The 16,221-nt window shown below is 49.7% G+C and overlaps 1 protein-coding gene across 4 annotated transcripts in view; it reads left to right on the top strand.

The window, feature by feature from the left end:
* The first annotated feature begins 268 nt into the window (after positions 1-268).
* Positions 269-16,221, top strand: part of AAAS (aladin WD repeat nucleoporin) — a 29,825-nt gene continuing 13,872 nt past the window's right edge. Inside the window, exons 1-8 of one of the 4 annotated variants that reach the window (XM_034792499.1) lie at positions 269-393; positions 745-880; positions 2,593-2,720; positions 3,215-3,262; positions 3,906-3,961; positions 5,591-5,682; positions 7,553-7,599; positions 12,918-13,016. In XM_034792499.1, coding sequence (XP_034648390.1) covers positions 758-880; positions 2,593-2,720; positions 3,215-3,262; positions 3,906-3,961; positions 5,591-5,682; positions 7,553-7,599; positions 12,918-13,016 — 593 coding nt within the window. In that variant the 5' untranslated portion in view covers positions 269-393; positions 745-757. Of the gene's footprint in view, positions 394-744; positions 881-2,592; positions 2,721-3,206; positions 3,263-3,905; positions 3,962-5,590; positions 5,683-7,552; positions 7,600-12,917; positions 13,017-16,221 lie in introns of those variants that run through there. The other 3 variants (XM_034792500.1, XM_034792501.1, XM_034792502.1) reach the window with 3 other exon arrangements.

Raw genomic sequence — 16,221 nt, 5'->3', positions numbered from 1 at the left:
AGAGAGAGATGGAGCATGGGGTGGAGGGGGAGAGGGAAGGAGGGAGGGGGGAAATGGAGGGAGGAGGAGGGGGGAAATGGAGGGGATGGAGGAAGAGGCAGGAAGGCCACAGAGCTGCTTAGGGGCGGGGAGGGGCGGGCTGGGGGCCAGACACCGAGCTGGAGGGGAGGGCCCGGGGCAGCAGTGGGGAGCTGGAGGCTCAGGCCGAAATGCGATCGCGGCCCCTTTAATTGGCGGGCCGCTGCTCTCCCGCGTGCTTCTCCCCCTCCCACCCGGCACCAGCGAGCTGCCGGGAGGAGCCGGGAGGGGGCGAGCGCGGGCCGAGCGGCTTGTCCTGAGCGGGCTTCCGTCGGGTTCTGAACCGGGCCCGGGAAAAGCAGGGGCTGGTGCCTGGTAACGGCGGAGGGGCCGGCGGCCCCCCCAGGGTCTGGGTGGAGGCGGAGCCGTGGGGCAGGAATGGGGCTCCGGGGGCACGTGTCCCTCTCTGCTGGGGCGGGGGGTCCTGCGGTGGGACGGGGGGCGAAGGGGCCCCCTTGGGGCACGTGCTTCCCTGACCTTGTCTCCGGGCCCCGTGCGGGGTGGGGAGAGACGAGGCGATGAGTGTGGGGCCCTGGGCGCTGGGCTCCCCCGGGCCTGCGGTGGGAAGGGGACCCTGGGGCAGGGCGGAGGTGATGGACTTGAATGGCCCCCCGACGGGGGCTGCACTCCCCTCTCTGACCCGGCCCGGCCCTGCCTTCTCCCCAGGCCCTGCCGCGGGATGTGCTCCCTGGCGCTGTTCCCGCCCCCGCCTGCCCCCGGAGATGTCACCCTGTACGAGTTTAACAACGCGCTGGTCTCCGGCCACATCTACGAGAAGCTGCCGCTCGCTTTCCAAGACCAGGCGAGTGCTGCCCTCCCGAGGGGCCAGCTGGGGCCGCCTCCAGCACATGTTCCACCAGTTGCTTCTTGGAGACTCTGCCCCGCTGGGATGGGGCTGCTCTCCCCAGGGGCAGGTGAACCAGAAGGAGATCAGTGGACTGAACCCATCTGCTGCTCCAGGCCCATGGACCAGGACAGCTTGTGGCTGTTTTCGGGTGGAGCAGGACTATAACCCTGCAGAGCTTTGGAGCTCCATGCACGAGCTGGGGTTTAAGTAGATGGGAACAGCAGGGATCACTCACCACACCAGTCAAGAAGACGGGGAGCAGCCTGGGGAAGTGCTGCTTATTCAAGCCGTGGAGGGACGGGGCCTGCCCCACTGGTTGTAGCAGAGGGGCATCTGTGCTTTCTCCCAGGTCCCCCTTACTTTAACCCCCGAGCAGGAGGCGTCGTTGTCCCTGAAGGATTTTAATGCATGGAAGAGGGAACTGCCAATCTTAAACCCTCAGAACCGTATTATGTCACTATTTCCTTGTACTCCCACGTCCATCTTTTAGTGTCCACCTTTTTCTCTTTCCTTATACTTAGATTTTAAGCTTTTTGGGACAGGGACTGTCTCTTTGTTCTCTGTTCACAAGTTATCTAGCAGAGTGGGGTCCTTGGCCCTAAGTGCGGATCCTCAACCTGCTTTCTTCGTACTTGAAGATGAGGGAGACTTTGGCTTCTGGCAGTTTCCATCCAGCACCCAATTCACAAATTGGAAAAAAAAAGAAAAAACCCACCAAAACGTCAAAACCTTTTTAAATTAATCAACATTTTGACAATTTGTAGAAGCCGCGTGCTTCCTGGCCCAGTTTTTTTCTGTTTCCTTTCCTATGTGACCTTCTCCTTTTCAGGAATCCTAGTCTCTTATTTCCCCACCTGTAGCTATAATTATGGTGTCTGCTTAGCTGGCAATGGAAGCTGGTTTCTGATGAATGAGTTGTGATCAACTAGCACTCATATTGTTAATATGTTCTCCTAGCATATTGCTTACATCAAGTTGAGAATATACCCTTTAGCTTAGGTTGTTCATTACTTAGAGGATAAGCGCCATCTTTTTGATCTGTGTTTGTATAGCGCTGAACGCACTGGGGTCTTGGTTAATGACTGGGGTTCCAATACAAGTAGGATTCAACCTCTTTCCTCAGATACAGGTGCATTTAAAATGGCTGGCAGGTGCCACTCTGCCAGTCCTGGAGACTGACTCCTTTGTTTATGCACAGAGCAAATACAGTTGGGCACAACATGGCAAGCGTTCCCTATATGCCGCCCCTGCCAATGTGCCTCAACCCTGATCTGGTCATTGAACCAGCCTCTTATTTCTATCAGCCCTTGGCGTCTTTGCTGAGGTTGCCCACAAGAGGGGTCACTTGGCTGGTGGTTTTTGTGATTATAAATATTTATTCTTTTGTATAATGGCCACAATGTGCCAAATGCCTTGCAGACTTGTGAGAAGGCATATTCCCTGGAGCTTACAGATCCTTGAACTGCACTGACATCTGCCTGCTTGTTACATGCAAGTTGTCCAATGATTGGAGAGTGGTAGCAGCTTTCAGATGCTCTTTGGAAATGGTGTCTTGGAAGTGATTGGTTCTGTGTCCTGTTCCCAAACACCTCAACCATTGGTCCTCCGATCAAGCCATTTCACTAGAGTCTGTTTGTTTGATTGATTGTTGGTTTTTGTACTTGCAGTTGGCTGATCTGCCTGTCCTAACCATCCCCAAGGAAACCCTGAAAGCTCACAGCCGGCTGGAGCATAGCACAAAACCTGCCTTCATCCACCACCAGGAGACCCTCTGGAAGAGATGTCTCAATGCATGGTGAGCGATTGTGTGCAACAGAAAGCAAGGAGGCAGCTGTCACTTACTAAGATTGCAAGCTTTTGGGGGCAGGAACCATCTCTTTAAGTGTTTGCACAAGGAGTCCCTGATCTTTGACTGGGTCCCCCTAGGCACGACCGTAACACAAATGATAATAATTAATAATCCGGGGTCGGTGTGTTGGAGACTGAGAGGTGACTGTTCCTCAGATAACTCTGATTGTGCTGGCTGCCATTCAGAATTAAAATTGTGTCTAATTTCAGTTCCCTATGCTGGCCTTTTATAGCAAAGCCCATGCTGAAATTCTTTCATCTCTCGTTTGCAATCAGTGGACGAAAAGCCTGTGCTGTCCTAAGGGCAGGTACAGTGCTGCTTGAGATGGGAAGGGGTTCTGAACCCTAGACTTTTCTGCAATTTCCAAGGGTGGGTGCATGTCACTTGGAAACTGGGAAATGAGGTTGGTCATTTTTTTTTTTTTGTCCTGAGGTTAACAGGCAGATCCATGCAGCTGGAAAGCAGGTCATAAGCAAGTCAGGTAGCAGGTTTGCCTGGTATAAACTGACAATTTCCAACAGCTGGGAGGCAAAGGGGTTGGGGGTATTGGATATTGGACCAGGTTGGTGGGAGAGAACCAGCAGTCAAAAGGAGGAAGTCAGAGTTGGTGACTTTTGCTGAGGGAGGAGTTGCAGTAAGGTGAAGCAGAGCGAACAAGGTTGGGTTGCAGGGAGATTGCGAAACAACTTGAGGCCCTGTTTAGAGTCTGGCTCCTGGATACTGTGTCCAGTTTGTTCATGCCAGAACGTCTTGCTTACCTACACATGTGGCTACAGAGAGGGTATCTCAGTAGGGATGGGCTGTTTATATAAGGTATGTCACAGTAGTATCTGAGTGTCTCACAGTTTTTAAGGGATTTATCTCGTTTTTTTCTCTCTTCCCCCCTACTGAGGCCGGACAGTGCTGTTATCCCCATTGCACAGATGGGGAACTGAGGCACGCAGAGACTAAGTGATTTGCCCATAGCCACGTGGGAAGTATGTGGTGTAGCAGGGAATTGAACCTGAATCTCCCAAGTCCCATGCTAGCAACCTGCATTGCTGGGGGAAGTGCTACTCCCCACCCCTGCTGTCTAGCTTAAACCTGTAGCCTTGTGATATGTAGGAGACTCGTATCGTTTTCTGTCCACAGGCGCGATGTGGGAATGTGTGGGGTGCTTAACGAGATAGCGAATGCAGAGGAGGCAGGTGAGTCTGACTGTGGCATAGGGGAGCAGCCCTGGCTATGTGTTGGGAAGGAGTTAGGTAGCTGTCTCCTAAACCTTTTCATGCCTTGATCCCTCCATTCCCTTGAGTCCCTGTCTCCTGGGACTCTGCTGCTGCCCCCCTCTCATACTCTGGCCCCCTTTCTATGTCCCTGCTCTCCCCACCTCCCTGTGGCTCCTCTCTCTGTTACGTGAGTTAGTGAGGAAGGGGTTCTAGCACTGAGCGGATCAGCTGGAGTTTGTGGGGAAAAGGAAGTGGGGACAGGGTTGACTTCTTCTGAAACAGCTGAAGCTTGATACGAGATTTAAAGCTGCCACTCCGTCCTTTCCTCTCTGTCAGTGCCTAGAGTCACTGTAGGACATAGAGGGAGCTGCTGCTGCCACAGCAACAAAAGCTTAAAGCAAAACCCATCTGTTCATTTCACAGAGGGGAAATAAAACCCAACCGGTATCATCCACTGCACGGAACCTGAAATAACAACCCGACCCGTAATGAGAGAGCAGCGGGAGACTTGTACAGACACGTCCTGTCTGATGCTGTCTCTGGGGGGGGAGCTGTTGGATCGTGCTAGCTCAGTGCTGCTCCCAGGGACAGTAGGCTAATGATGTCTGGTTACGGTTGTGCTTAAAATCCCATTTTCAGAGTTACATGCTGAGCCTGTAAACTGCTTTCAAATGAACATCCACAGCCACACAACACCGAGGTGTCTCCCACCCTGAAGGATCCCAAATAAGCTCTATGTAGGAATTGCTCCCCTGCCATCCCCTGGAATAGCTGAGTAAATGACCTAGAGGTTGCCTTGCTGGTTAGTCCAGTGGTGGTCCTGGTTCTGTATCTTGTTCCCAACAGTGCCCAGGACCAGATGCTTCAGACAGAGGTGCAAGAAATCCTCTAGGGGATACCTTGCCCCCCCAGGGAATGTTTCTTCCTGACTCCTACTAGGTAGAAGTTGGCTTAATCCCTGAAGCAGGAGGGTTTAGATCCCTGTCAAAACACCTGGGCTTTGGTGGTGCTGTTTTCAGTCCTTACTGTTGTAACTCTGGTGGTTATTTGTAGAAATCTCTAATCCGTCTTTGAATCTTGCCAGCTCTCTGCTTCAGTGATGTATTGTGGCAGAGAGTTCCACATGCTTTTCCCCACACACACAGTTAGCATCTCCTTTCTGATTCCGCGTGTCAGTTTTAAATTTGCCGTCTTTCACTTTTGTTAAATCAATAAATCCCTCTCCGTGCACCTCACTCTCCACAATTCCCTTCTGATTTCAGCGGACTCATAGCACTTCACTGGGGTTTCCCGCGCTGTCCGTTGCCAAGTTTGGCCTGTACCCCCTCACTGCTGGATGCTGCCTTTCACCCCGAGGTGTCTGCGTTTCCATGGCACTTTGGGATTCTTTGGGCAAGGCCAGAGCCACAGAAATAGATGAGATTATTTATTAAATCCGATAATGGTCCATGAGATGCAGACAATACTTGTGACAGTCCTTAAGTTTCTGGGTTAACTCTAGTCTGTGCATCCTTTTTCAGTCCTGGCTTGGAAAATCACGATTCCAGAAGGATTGACGACCCTCTTCGCTTTTCCTTCCCATTCTTATATCCCTCTCTTTCTTCCTAGATCTCCAGTGGATGAAAACAGGATCACGCTGGGCTTTGGCTCTGTGCCACTGGGTCTCCTCTCTCCACGGCTCCCTGTTTCCCCATTTGTCAGTGAGTGCTGTGAAGAATGAATCTGTCCCTAACTATTACTGGGGCCTGGACTGCACTAGGAAATTACCTTGGTATAACTATGTTGCTCAGCGGTGTGAAAAATCCACCCCCCTGAGCGATGCAGTTAAACTGACCTAACCCCTGGTGTAGATCCTGTCAACCTAGTTACCTCCTCTTGGGAAGGTGGTGTACCTATGCAGACAGGAGAACCCCTCCCATTGGTGTAGGTAGTGTATTGACTGCAGCAGCTGCGTTGCTGCAGCGTTTTAAGTGTAGACAAGTCCTGAGTGTAATGGAAATGCTGGCAGATGTGGCACATCTTGTGATGTTTTGTGCACTGCATGGGGGTGGAGGGTCTGTACGTTTCCCTGACCCTGAAGCTCAATCTCTAACAGGGTGTAACATTGGACCAGCTGGGCAGGAATATAAATGATGTTCGCCCTGTTGTATTACAATTAAACTAGGTGGCCTCATGCCCATTTGTGGGCTAGGTCCATCCCATTGCCTTCCAGCAGCATGAGAGGTACAATACAGGCATCAAGGAAGCTGGTCTCCTGGCCCAAATTAAAAATGATGCTTTGAACTTGCAGTGCTTTTCACCTGAAAGGGCTTTACTTAGGTGGGTTGGTATCATTACAGATGGGGGAAACTGAAGCAGAGGGAGGGCAAGTAACTTGTGCCTTTGAAGCTTAGTGAGTCAGCGGGAATAAGAACCCAGGTTGCCTGATTCTCAGCCCAGTCCACTCGGCCACAGCTGCCTCGCGAATCCCCTCAACACACAGAAAACTCAGACGTCCCCAGTCTCTGAATTCATTGCAAGGGGCGAATGATCATAACTGATCAAAGACCAATCAATGCAGACATCCTGCCACACAGAGGGTGGCAAATACCTCAGGCAGAATCAGTCTGGTAACTGGCATTTTGGCCTACAGTGCGTGTGATTACAAAGGGTGTCACGTCCCAGTTCACGTGTCCAAATTCAGCACTGACTACAGACGTGGGGCAACCTCAGAGTAATTAAACTAGCAGGATCTGCAAGTTGAGAAGCAGAGTGATGCAGTGAACAGAGTACTGGACTGGAACTTGGCGAGCAGGGTTCTGATCCTGGCTTTCACTGACCTGCTTGGCCAAGACCCACCCCATGCCTCTGTTTCCCCCACTCCTTTGTCTATTTAGATTGCAAGTTATTTAGGGTAGGGACTGTGTAGCTGCGTAATGGAACCCCAAATTCAGCTGACTACTGTAATAAAATAATAGTAAGTTACCATTTAAAACTCAAGATGGTTAAAAATCTCCTTTGTTTATAGTGACTGGGATTTCCAAAAGGACCTAAGGGAGTTAGGCACTCAACCTTGTTGGAAATCAGTGGATGCCCCTCTGCAAATCCGAGCTATGATGTATTCCTCTAATTCTGGCTTGGCTGGGCACTCCTGGTCTCCCTACACTGCACTCAGGAGGTGTGACTGCAGCAAATATAGTGTGGTTAGCTAGTTCAAAACTAGCTTGAGTAACAATAGCAGTGATGCTGCAGCAGCAGGTGCGAGCCCCATGTCCTGCTGTTGTTTGTCTGTGCGCTGCAGTTGTACCTCCCAATTGCAGTGTAGACACACTCTCTGAATGTTCTTTCGGTCTGGAGAAGGAGAGCAACAGGGTACTGAAAAGCAAGGGTTAAATATGGCAGAATATTCCAGAGGAATGGTCGAGGGTGTGTATGAGGTGGGTGAAATGTGAAAACCTCGTAACTGATAACTGTAACTCCCATCAACTTCTTGTGGCTCTGATACCCACTCCACAGGCAGCTGCTGCCTTCTCTATGTGGTTTGCCAGATCTGCCACTGACATGTTACTTCTTTTTCCATCTGTCCTTAAGCTATGCAGTGAAGACATGATTGCGGAGTTCTCCCAAGCGGTGGACTGGTAAGTTCTGCACGCTGAGGTTCTGCAACGTGTGCATACCTAGCTGGGCTTTTATAAGGGTGCCCAACACGTTGGGGACTGAGTGCCTGCAGTGTTACAGAGAGGAGGAATAGTGCAGTGATGAGGGTGTTGGGTCTCCCAAGTCTGACTCCCTGCTTTGCCTTGGGCAGGTCACTTTGTCTGCCTCAGTTCTCCATCTGTAAAATGGGGTTAATGGCACTGCTTGGGTACTACAGCAATGAGGGCCTTAGATGATCACCTAACTCGTAGCTGTGCTTTTAATCCATAGAGCTCCAAGTGCTTCATGCACGAGGTCAGGATCATTAGCCCAATTTACAGATGGAAAAATCAAGGAGGAAATTACTTGCCCAAGGTTACTCAGCTCTGGTGGGACTAGAACCCAGGTCTCCTGAGTCCCAGCCCAATGGGCTGGCCACTGAACCACAATGCCTGCATGGAATTACTGCCTCTTGCGGTTTCAGTTTGATCCTACTTCTGCACCTAACTGGCGTCTTGGTTGCTGTGCACCCCAGGAAATGTTAAATCTAACCTCCTGCCACCTGCGTGGTGTTATCCCGGTGGTATGTGTGAGGCCCAGAGGTGGAGTGACGTGCCCAAGGTCACACAGTCGGGGGCACAGTTCCAGCCTCTCTCCCTTAAACTAATGTTTTCTGGGAATGGGAGGGATTTGATAATTGGAGAGAGTCCAGCGGAGTGCAGTGAAATTGATTAGCGGGCTGGGGCACATGATTTATGAAGAGAGGTTGAGGGAACTGGGCTTATTTAGTCTGCAGAAGAGAAGAGTGAGGGGGGATTTGGTAGCAGCCTTCAGTTACCTGAAGGGGGGTTCCAGAGAGGATGGAGCTCGGCTGTTCTCAGTGGTGGCAGATGACAGAACAAGGAGCAATGGTCTCAAGTTGCGGTGCGGGAGGTCTAGAAGGATGGTGAAGCACTGGAATGGGTTCCCTAGGGAGGTGGTGGAATCTCCATCCTTAGAGGTTTTTAAGGCTTGGTTTGACAAAGCCCTGGCTGGGATGATTTAGTTGGGGTTGGCCCTGCTTTAAGCAGGGAGTTGGACTAGATGACCTCCTGGGATGTCTTTCAACCCTGATATTCTATGATAGCAGAGGGCCAGGGATGTCTTCCAACCCTGATATTCTGATAGCAGAGGGCCAGGCAGGACCACAGACTCTGAAAAGTGCCTAAATTAGACTGACCCTATAGTCCTGCGTTTACTCCCAAGGGCTTCTGGATCCACCTTACTCCCTTTACAAGTCGGATAGTGAACTTTCTAATTGTCTGTGCTGCACACTCCACCTGGGCTCTTGGTATTGTCTTGGGTTTTCTCTGCTACCACTGATACGAGAAAGTGGGACTCGGCTCCAGCCCGCCCTCCTGTGGCTGTGTCACCCTTTGCGGGACTAAGGGGAATCAACAGCCGTCTTGTGTCCATGAAGATTCATAGATTCATAGATTCATAGATTATAGGACTGGAAGGGACCTCGAGAGGTCATCGAGTCCAGTCCCCTGCCCGCATGGCAGGACCAAATACTGTCTAGACCATCCCTGATAGACATTTATCTAACCTACTCTTAAATATCTCCAGAGACGGAGATTCCACAACCTCCCTAGGCAATTTGTTCCAGTGTTTAACCACCCTGACAGTTAGGAACTTTTTCCTAATGTCCAACCTAGACCTCCCTTGCTGCAGTTTAAACCCATTGTTCCTGGTTCTATCCTTAGAGGCTAAGGTGAACAAGTTCTCTCCCTCCTCCTCATGACACCCTTTTAGATACCTGAAAACTGCTATCATGTCCCCTCTCAGTCTTCTCTTTTCCAAACTAAACAAACCCAGTTCTTTCAGCCTTCCTTCATAGGTCATGTTCTCAAGACCTTTAATCATTCTTGTTGCTCTTCTTTGGACCCTTTCCAATTTCTCGACATCTTTTTTAAAATGCGGTGCCCAGAACTGGACACAATACTCCAGCTGAGGCCTAACCAGAGCAGAGTAGAGCGGAAGAATGACTTCTCGTGTCTTGCTCACAACACACCTGTTAATGCATCCCAGAATCATGTTTGCTTTTTTTGCAACAGCATCACACTGTTGACTCATATTTAGCTTGTGGTCCACTATAACCCCTAGATCCCTTTCTGCCGTACTCCTTCCTAGACAGTCTTTTCCCATTCTGTATGTGTGAAATTGATTTTTCCTTCCTAAGTGGAGCACTTTGCATTTGTCTTTATTAAACTTCATCCTGTTTAACACAGACCATTTCTCCAATTTGTCCAGATCATTTTGAATTATGACCCTGTCCTCCAAAGTAGTTGCAATCCCTCCCAGTTTGGTATCATCCGCAAACTTAATAAGCGTACTTTCTATGCCAATATCTAAGTCGTTGATGAAGATATTGAACAGAGCCGGTCCCAAAACAGACCCCTGCGGAACCCCACTCGTTACGCCTTTCCAGCAGGATTGGGAACCATTAATAACAACTCTCTGAGTACGGTTATCCAGCCAGTTATGCACCCACCTTATAGTAGCCCCATCTAATTTGTATTTGCCTAGTTTATCGATAAGAATATCATGCGAGACCGTATCAAATGCCTTACTAAAGTCTAGGTATACCACATCCACTGCTTCACCCTTATCCACAAGGCTCGTTATCCTATCAAAGAAAGCTATCAGATTAGTTTGACATGATTTGTTCTTCACAAATCCATGCTGGCTGTTCCCTATCACCTTACCACCTTCCAAGTGTTTGCAGATGATTTCCTTAATTACTTGCTCCATTATCTTCCCTGGCACAGAAGTTAAACTAACTGGTCTGTAGTTACCTGGGTTGTTTTTATTTCCCTTTTTATAGATGGGCACTATATTTGCCCTTTTCCAGTCTTCTGGAATCTCTCCCGTCTCCCATGACTTTCCAAAGATAATAGCTAGAGGCTCAGATACCTCCTCTATTAGCTCCTTGAGTATTCTAGGATGCATTTCATCAGGCCCGGGTGACTTGCAGGCATCTAACTTTTCTAAGTGATTTTTAACTTGTTCTTTTTTTATTTTATCCGCTAAACCTACCCCCTTCCCATTAGCATTCACTATGTTAGGCATTCCTTCAGACTTCTCGGTGAAGACCGAAACAAAGAAGTCATTAAGCATCTCTGCCATTTCCAAGTTTCCTGTTACTGTTTCTCCCTCTTCACTAAGCAGTGGACCTACCCTGTCTTTGGTCTTCCTCTTGCTTCTAATGTATTGATAAAAAGTCTTCTTGTTTCCTTTTATTCCCGTAGCTAGTTTGAGCTCATTTTGTGCCTTTGCCTTTCTAATCTTGCCCCTGCATTCCTGTGTTGTTTGCCTATATTCATCCTTTGTAATCTGTCCTAGTTTCCATTTTTTATATGACTCCTTTTTATTTTTTAGATCGTGCAAGATCTCGTGGTTAAGCCAAGGTGGTCTTTTGCCACATTTTCTATCTTTCCTAACCAGCGGAATAGCTTGCTTTTGGGCCCTTAATAGTGTCCCTTTGAAAAACTGCCAACTCTCCTCAGTTGTTTTTCCCCTCAGTCTTGATTCCCATGGGACTTTACCCATCAGCTCTCTGAGCTTCCCAAAATCTGCCTTCCTGAAATCCATTGTCTCTATTTTGCTGTTCTCCCTTCTACCCTTCCTTAGAATTGCAAACTCTATGATTTCATGATCACTTTCACCCAGGCTGCCTTCTACTTTCACATTCTCAACGAGTTCCTCCCTATTTGTTAAAATCAAGTCTAGAACAGCTTCCCCCCTAGTAGCTTTTTCAACCTTCTGAAATAAAAAGTTGTCCCCAATGCAGTCCAAGAATTTGTTGGATAGTCTGTGCCCCGCTGTGTTATTCTCCCAACATATATCCGGATAGTTGAAGTCCCCCATCACCACCAAATCTTGGGCTTTGGATGATTTTGTTAGTTGCTTGAAAAAAGCCTCATCCACTTCTTCCACCTGGTTAGGTGGCCTGTAGTAGACTCCTAGCAGGACATCTCCCTTGTTTTTTGCCCCTTTAAGCCTAACCCAGAGACTCTCAACACTTCCGTCTCCTATGTCCATCTCTACCTCAGTCCAAGTGTGTACATTTTTAATATATAAGGCAACACCTCCTCCCTTTTTCCCCTGTCTATCCTTCCTGAGCAAGCTGTACCCATCCACACCAACATTCCAATCATGTGTATTATCCCACCAAGTTTCAGTGATGCCAACAATGTCATAGTTGTATTTATTTATTAGCACTTCCAGTTCTTCCTGCTTATTCCCCATACTTCTCGCATTTGTATATACGCATCTAAGATACTGGTTTGATCTTTCCTCCCGGTTTTGTCCTGACTCTCCTTTCTCTCTGCCAATATAGCCCACACTCCCTCTCGTTTCCGACCCATCTCCCCGGTCTCCATGTTCCCCACTTACCTGTGGGCTTTGCTCACCTGTCCCCGTCGAACCTAGTTTAAAGCCCTCCTCACTAGGTTAGCCAGTCTGTGTCCGAATAGGGTCTTTCCTCTCCTCCATGAAGCTAGTAGATCAGACTTGCAGCCAGTGGGAGTCCCTCTTCAGGCTTGTTCAATTTTGTGCACAGTCCAGTTGTACACATTGGGCACTGCTGGAGACAGGCCTTGATGTTCCAGCACTCAGATTCGGAAAGGCATTCTCCAGGATATTGCTATATTTGACACGGTGCTCTTCGTCCTGACATCTCTCAAGCTCTGAGTATGCTTTCGGTGGTACTTATCTGGCCCCACGACAGTAGTATCTGAGAAACTCACAGTCTGCAATGTATTTATCCTTCCAGCAGCCCTATGAGGAAGGGCAGTGTTATTATCGATGGGGAACTGAGGAACAGGGAGACTAAGTGACTTGCCCAAGGTCACGTGTAGCAGAGCAAGAAAGTGAACCCAGGTTTTCCGAGTCCTAGGCTAGCACCCATCCTTCCTCCATAATGCATATGTATAGAACTACTGAAATCCAGCTACTTCTGGGGCGGAACTGAGGGGGTTGCCCATTGCACTGCATAACAGTGAGGGAGTAGTGAGACTTTTTTATTTATTTATTTATTTATTTTTGCTAGGGACCACAGTGCCCCTTAGACCAACTGAATTCTCAAAGGTTACTCCTCTTGGTAAGGATGAAAGTTTGAGGAGACCTTGCTGGGGTTTGAACCTGATACTTCACCTTTTCTAATCCATCCCTTACTGTCTTTACTATCGGGCAATCCTGTTTTGCATCTCAGCCTTTCAGACCCTTGTGGCTGTGTAACGCCGTGTGATCCCTTCTCTCTTGCTCATTGTTTTTCCAGGGCTGGCTGCTCCATCCGAGCTTTTGCCTGGCACCCTCACACCAGCAAGTTTGCGGTGGCCCTTTTGGACGACTCCATCCGAGTTTACAACACAAACAGGTGAGGAGTGTCAGGTTTCTCGTGCTGCCACTGGCAGAGTAAAGACCCACTTGGGTGGCAAAGCTTGTGTGATGGCGAGGGCTCATGCAGTGAGGTACGGACACCTCCATTGCTGCTACAAAGACCTCTATGTATCCCCGTTCTTGGGGTCTGGGAGCCTGAGCCACAAGCTACTGGAAACGGCACTCCTCAGAGGCCGCCTGAGCAGTGCTTTGCTGGCTGAGCTTGGGAAAGGGAGGTGCAGCCTCAGTTGTCTCCCGTCCTTCCTGCCGTATCTTGCAGGGACAGGAATCTGGCACTGTGTCTGAGTCTGCCTTTGTCAGAGATCTCTTGGCAGGGTCACTGTTGTCCTTAAAGTACTGCACAGGATCTTTTCAGGGGGAATAAGGCAGAACGCCACATTTATTAGTAATACATGTATTCATTAACACTGTATTATATGCATATAATATATTACACTTACACTCACACACACACACACAAACCCATTCCGTCTTGTTGTTACCAATTAGTTGCTCCCCTTAACTTCACTGGCCAGGTGAGTTAGATGGGGGAGGGGGTGGAGCCGGGCTTCTGCCGATCCGGATCGATGCTCCCATGTTGACAAGACGAGACCCGGGGTCCTCTGCAAGACACCTCACTTTTATAGCAGCTTTCCTCTTATGCAAATCTGTACCAGCTTCAAACTCTGTGTCTGTGTCCATTGGTCCTTTGTGCTGCTTTCTTTTGAGTGTTGTCCCAATGCTGCAAAGAGGGTGTTTCCAAAAGAAGGTGCTTGCTTCTAACCCCCGAGGCCCTCAGTATGTCTGCTTGTCTTTAATGAGCCCACTTGACACATATTATTCTTGGGTTTGGCTCCCAGCCCCTTTCCAACAGTTGAGGCTGTCTGGAGGTGCTGCCTTCCATGCCTTGCTCATCCACACCTCATTCATTCAACAGGGCAATTGATTAAGAGTGGTGGCGGGGAGAGCTCTTGTTCTACTGCTAGCAAAAAGAATTTTTCTTCTATTTTATTCTATCCTTAGGGGCTATAATATTATACCAAGGGCAATGCAAAGTTTCTAAATGAGGTTTTGATACAAAGTCCCATGAAAACAGAGGTTACACGTGGGTAGACCCACCACAAGGTTATATGAAGAGGCACAATGTAAAGTCATATGAAAATTATCAGAGATTGATCTACATCACACCCCGAGCCCATGGGACCATGAGGCAAGGCTCTGAGCCTTCCTGCTGCAGGAGTCCCCGTGCACAAAGGCCGCAGCCCTAGGGGCTCCGTGCAGGGTCCAGACAGGCTGTCGTCTGCTCCTGAACCCTTGATTCAGGGTTCTAAGCTGACTCTCATGCTCTGGCCAGTTCGCACGAAGACTGAGGTTGGTTTCAGGTTTGTTGTGGGCCCCATGGAAGCTGCAAACTGATGTCCTCAGCGAGAGGGGAGTCTGCGTCCTGTGTGGTGGACCTCTGTCGCAGCACAGTTGTTATCAGACCCGTCACTAATTCAGCAGGTCAGGTTCCTAGAATGACGCTGTCGGTGCGAGGCCCTTCTGCTGTGAAACCTGTTAGAACCTTGGTGGCTGCAGCCAATGTCTTTGTTCTGAGCATGAGGCTGAGATTCCCTAGGAAGTTCCCTTCTTCCCCATCAGGTGCCTTCAGGCCTCCAGGCTCCTTACCCAGCCTACAGAGCCCTTATGCCCTGCCCTGCCACGCAGGGAGAGAAGGTGGTGCCCTGGGGTAGTTCCTTGGCACCAAGACAATCAAGGCAGTTCCAGGGAAGGCAGCACTTCAGCTCTGGGTCTTTTGGCACCAAATGCCACCATTCCAAATGCTTCTCCAATATGTCCCAAAGACTCTGCATCCCCTCCCCCTCCTCCCCTCTGTAACCCACCTCTGATTCCTGAGCTAGCCAGTCCTTCCATCACACGCACGTCTTCAGCTCTTAGCTGGTTCTTTGTGTTCCCAGATTTTCTTACTCCATAGAAGAAGTTCTTATCGGACGTTCAGTAAAATCTCCGGATCCTGCGGCTAGCCAGTTTTCTCTCCGTTTCCCGCCTTTGTTGATCCAGGCCATCCCATCGGAAGAAAAACAGCACTCGCTGTGCATAGTGAGGAAAGATGGAATGACACTGCAGCTGGGTGACGTCCGCTGTCAGCAAGGCCTGGCCCTTGAGTGTTAGTGACTGGAGCCAGAGGGTCAGATAAGTGGCTGAGCAGAAAACTCCCCAGCTTGGGGTTCAGACCAGTCCTGTAACTGAGGATGCCTCATGGGGGTCCTTCTCCCAGCTCCTCATACAAACCTTTCCTCTGAGCATCTGTGCAAGGGGCGTGTTGGGGCCCAGCACTGACCCCATGTTCCCTGGAGAGCAGGTATGTTCCTGCAGTCTCTTGAAGCCAGCATAGCTCCTCTGGCACGGAGGCCTCCTTCAGACCAAGGCCCAGAATTGTTAATAGCGCACCTATTGCTTCGCCAAACTAAGCAGCAGCTGTCAGTAAGGGCTGATCCATTCGTCTTCAGGTTAACACTTAAGAAATCCATATTTCCCTATTCACATAAGAACATAAGAACGGCCGTACCGGGTCAGACCAAAGGTCCATCTAGCCCAGTATCCTGTCTACCGACAGTGACCAATGCCAGGTGCCCCAGAGGGAGTGAACCTAACAGGCAATGATCAAGTGATCTCTCTCCTGCCATCCATCTCCACCCTCTGACAGAGGCTAGGGACACCATTCCTTACCCGTCCTGGCTAATAGCCATTAATGGACCTAATCACCATGAATTTATCCAGTGCTCTTTTAAACGCTGTTACATCACTAGGTGGCTGGGCTAAGCAGTAGGAGAGCAGAGCTCGTCTCATGTACAGCCTGGAATTTGTCCCTCTTCTCAGCAAGCAGAGCAGGTTCAGACTGTCTCCCGCTGGCCTGCGAGAGGCTTAGATAGGGGAGGTCTCTCGCGTTTTCCCCTTGGGCATCCATTGAATTTCGTCTCTCCTGCAGGTCTCCCCACTCTCCAAGTGGGTCCCAGCTGGCAAGTAAAGGCATCCTTAAAAGAAGACTCTCCCAGCTCATTCTGAAATGCTGCCGGCTTTCCCCTTCGCAGGCTGCATCCCCCGGCTGGACTTTCATGCCAGCAAGTGCCAAATCACCCCCATTAACTGCTGGGACTAGGCTGCAGGCAGCACCGGGCACGCCGCTTAAACAAACTAGGTGC

This window comes from Trachemys scripta, chromosome 16 (assembly GCF_013100865.1).
Source record: "Trachemys scripta elegans isolate TJP31775 chromosome 16, CAS_Tse_1.0, whole genome shotgun sequence".
Lineage (NCBI taxonomy): Eukaryota > Metazoa > Chordata > Testudines > Emydidae > Trachemys > Trachemys scripta.
Note: the sequence above shows the minus strand (reverse complement) of the source record. Positions and strands in the feature narration are given on the sequence as shown.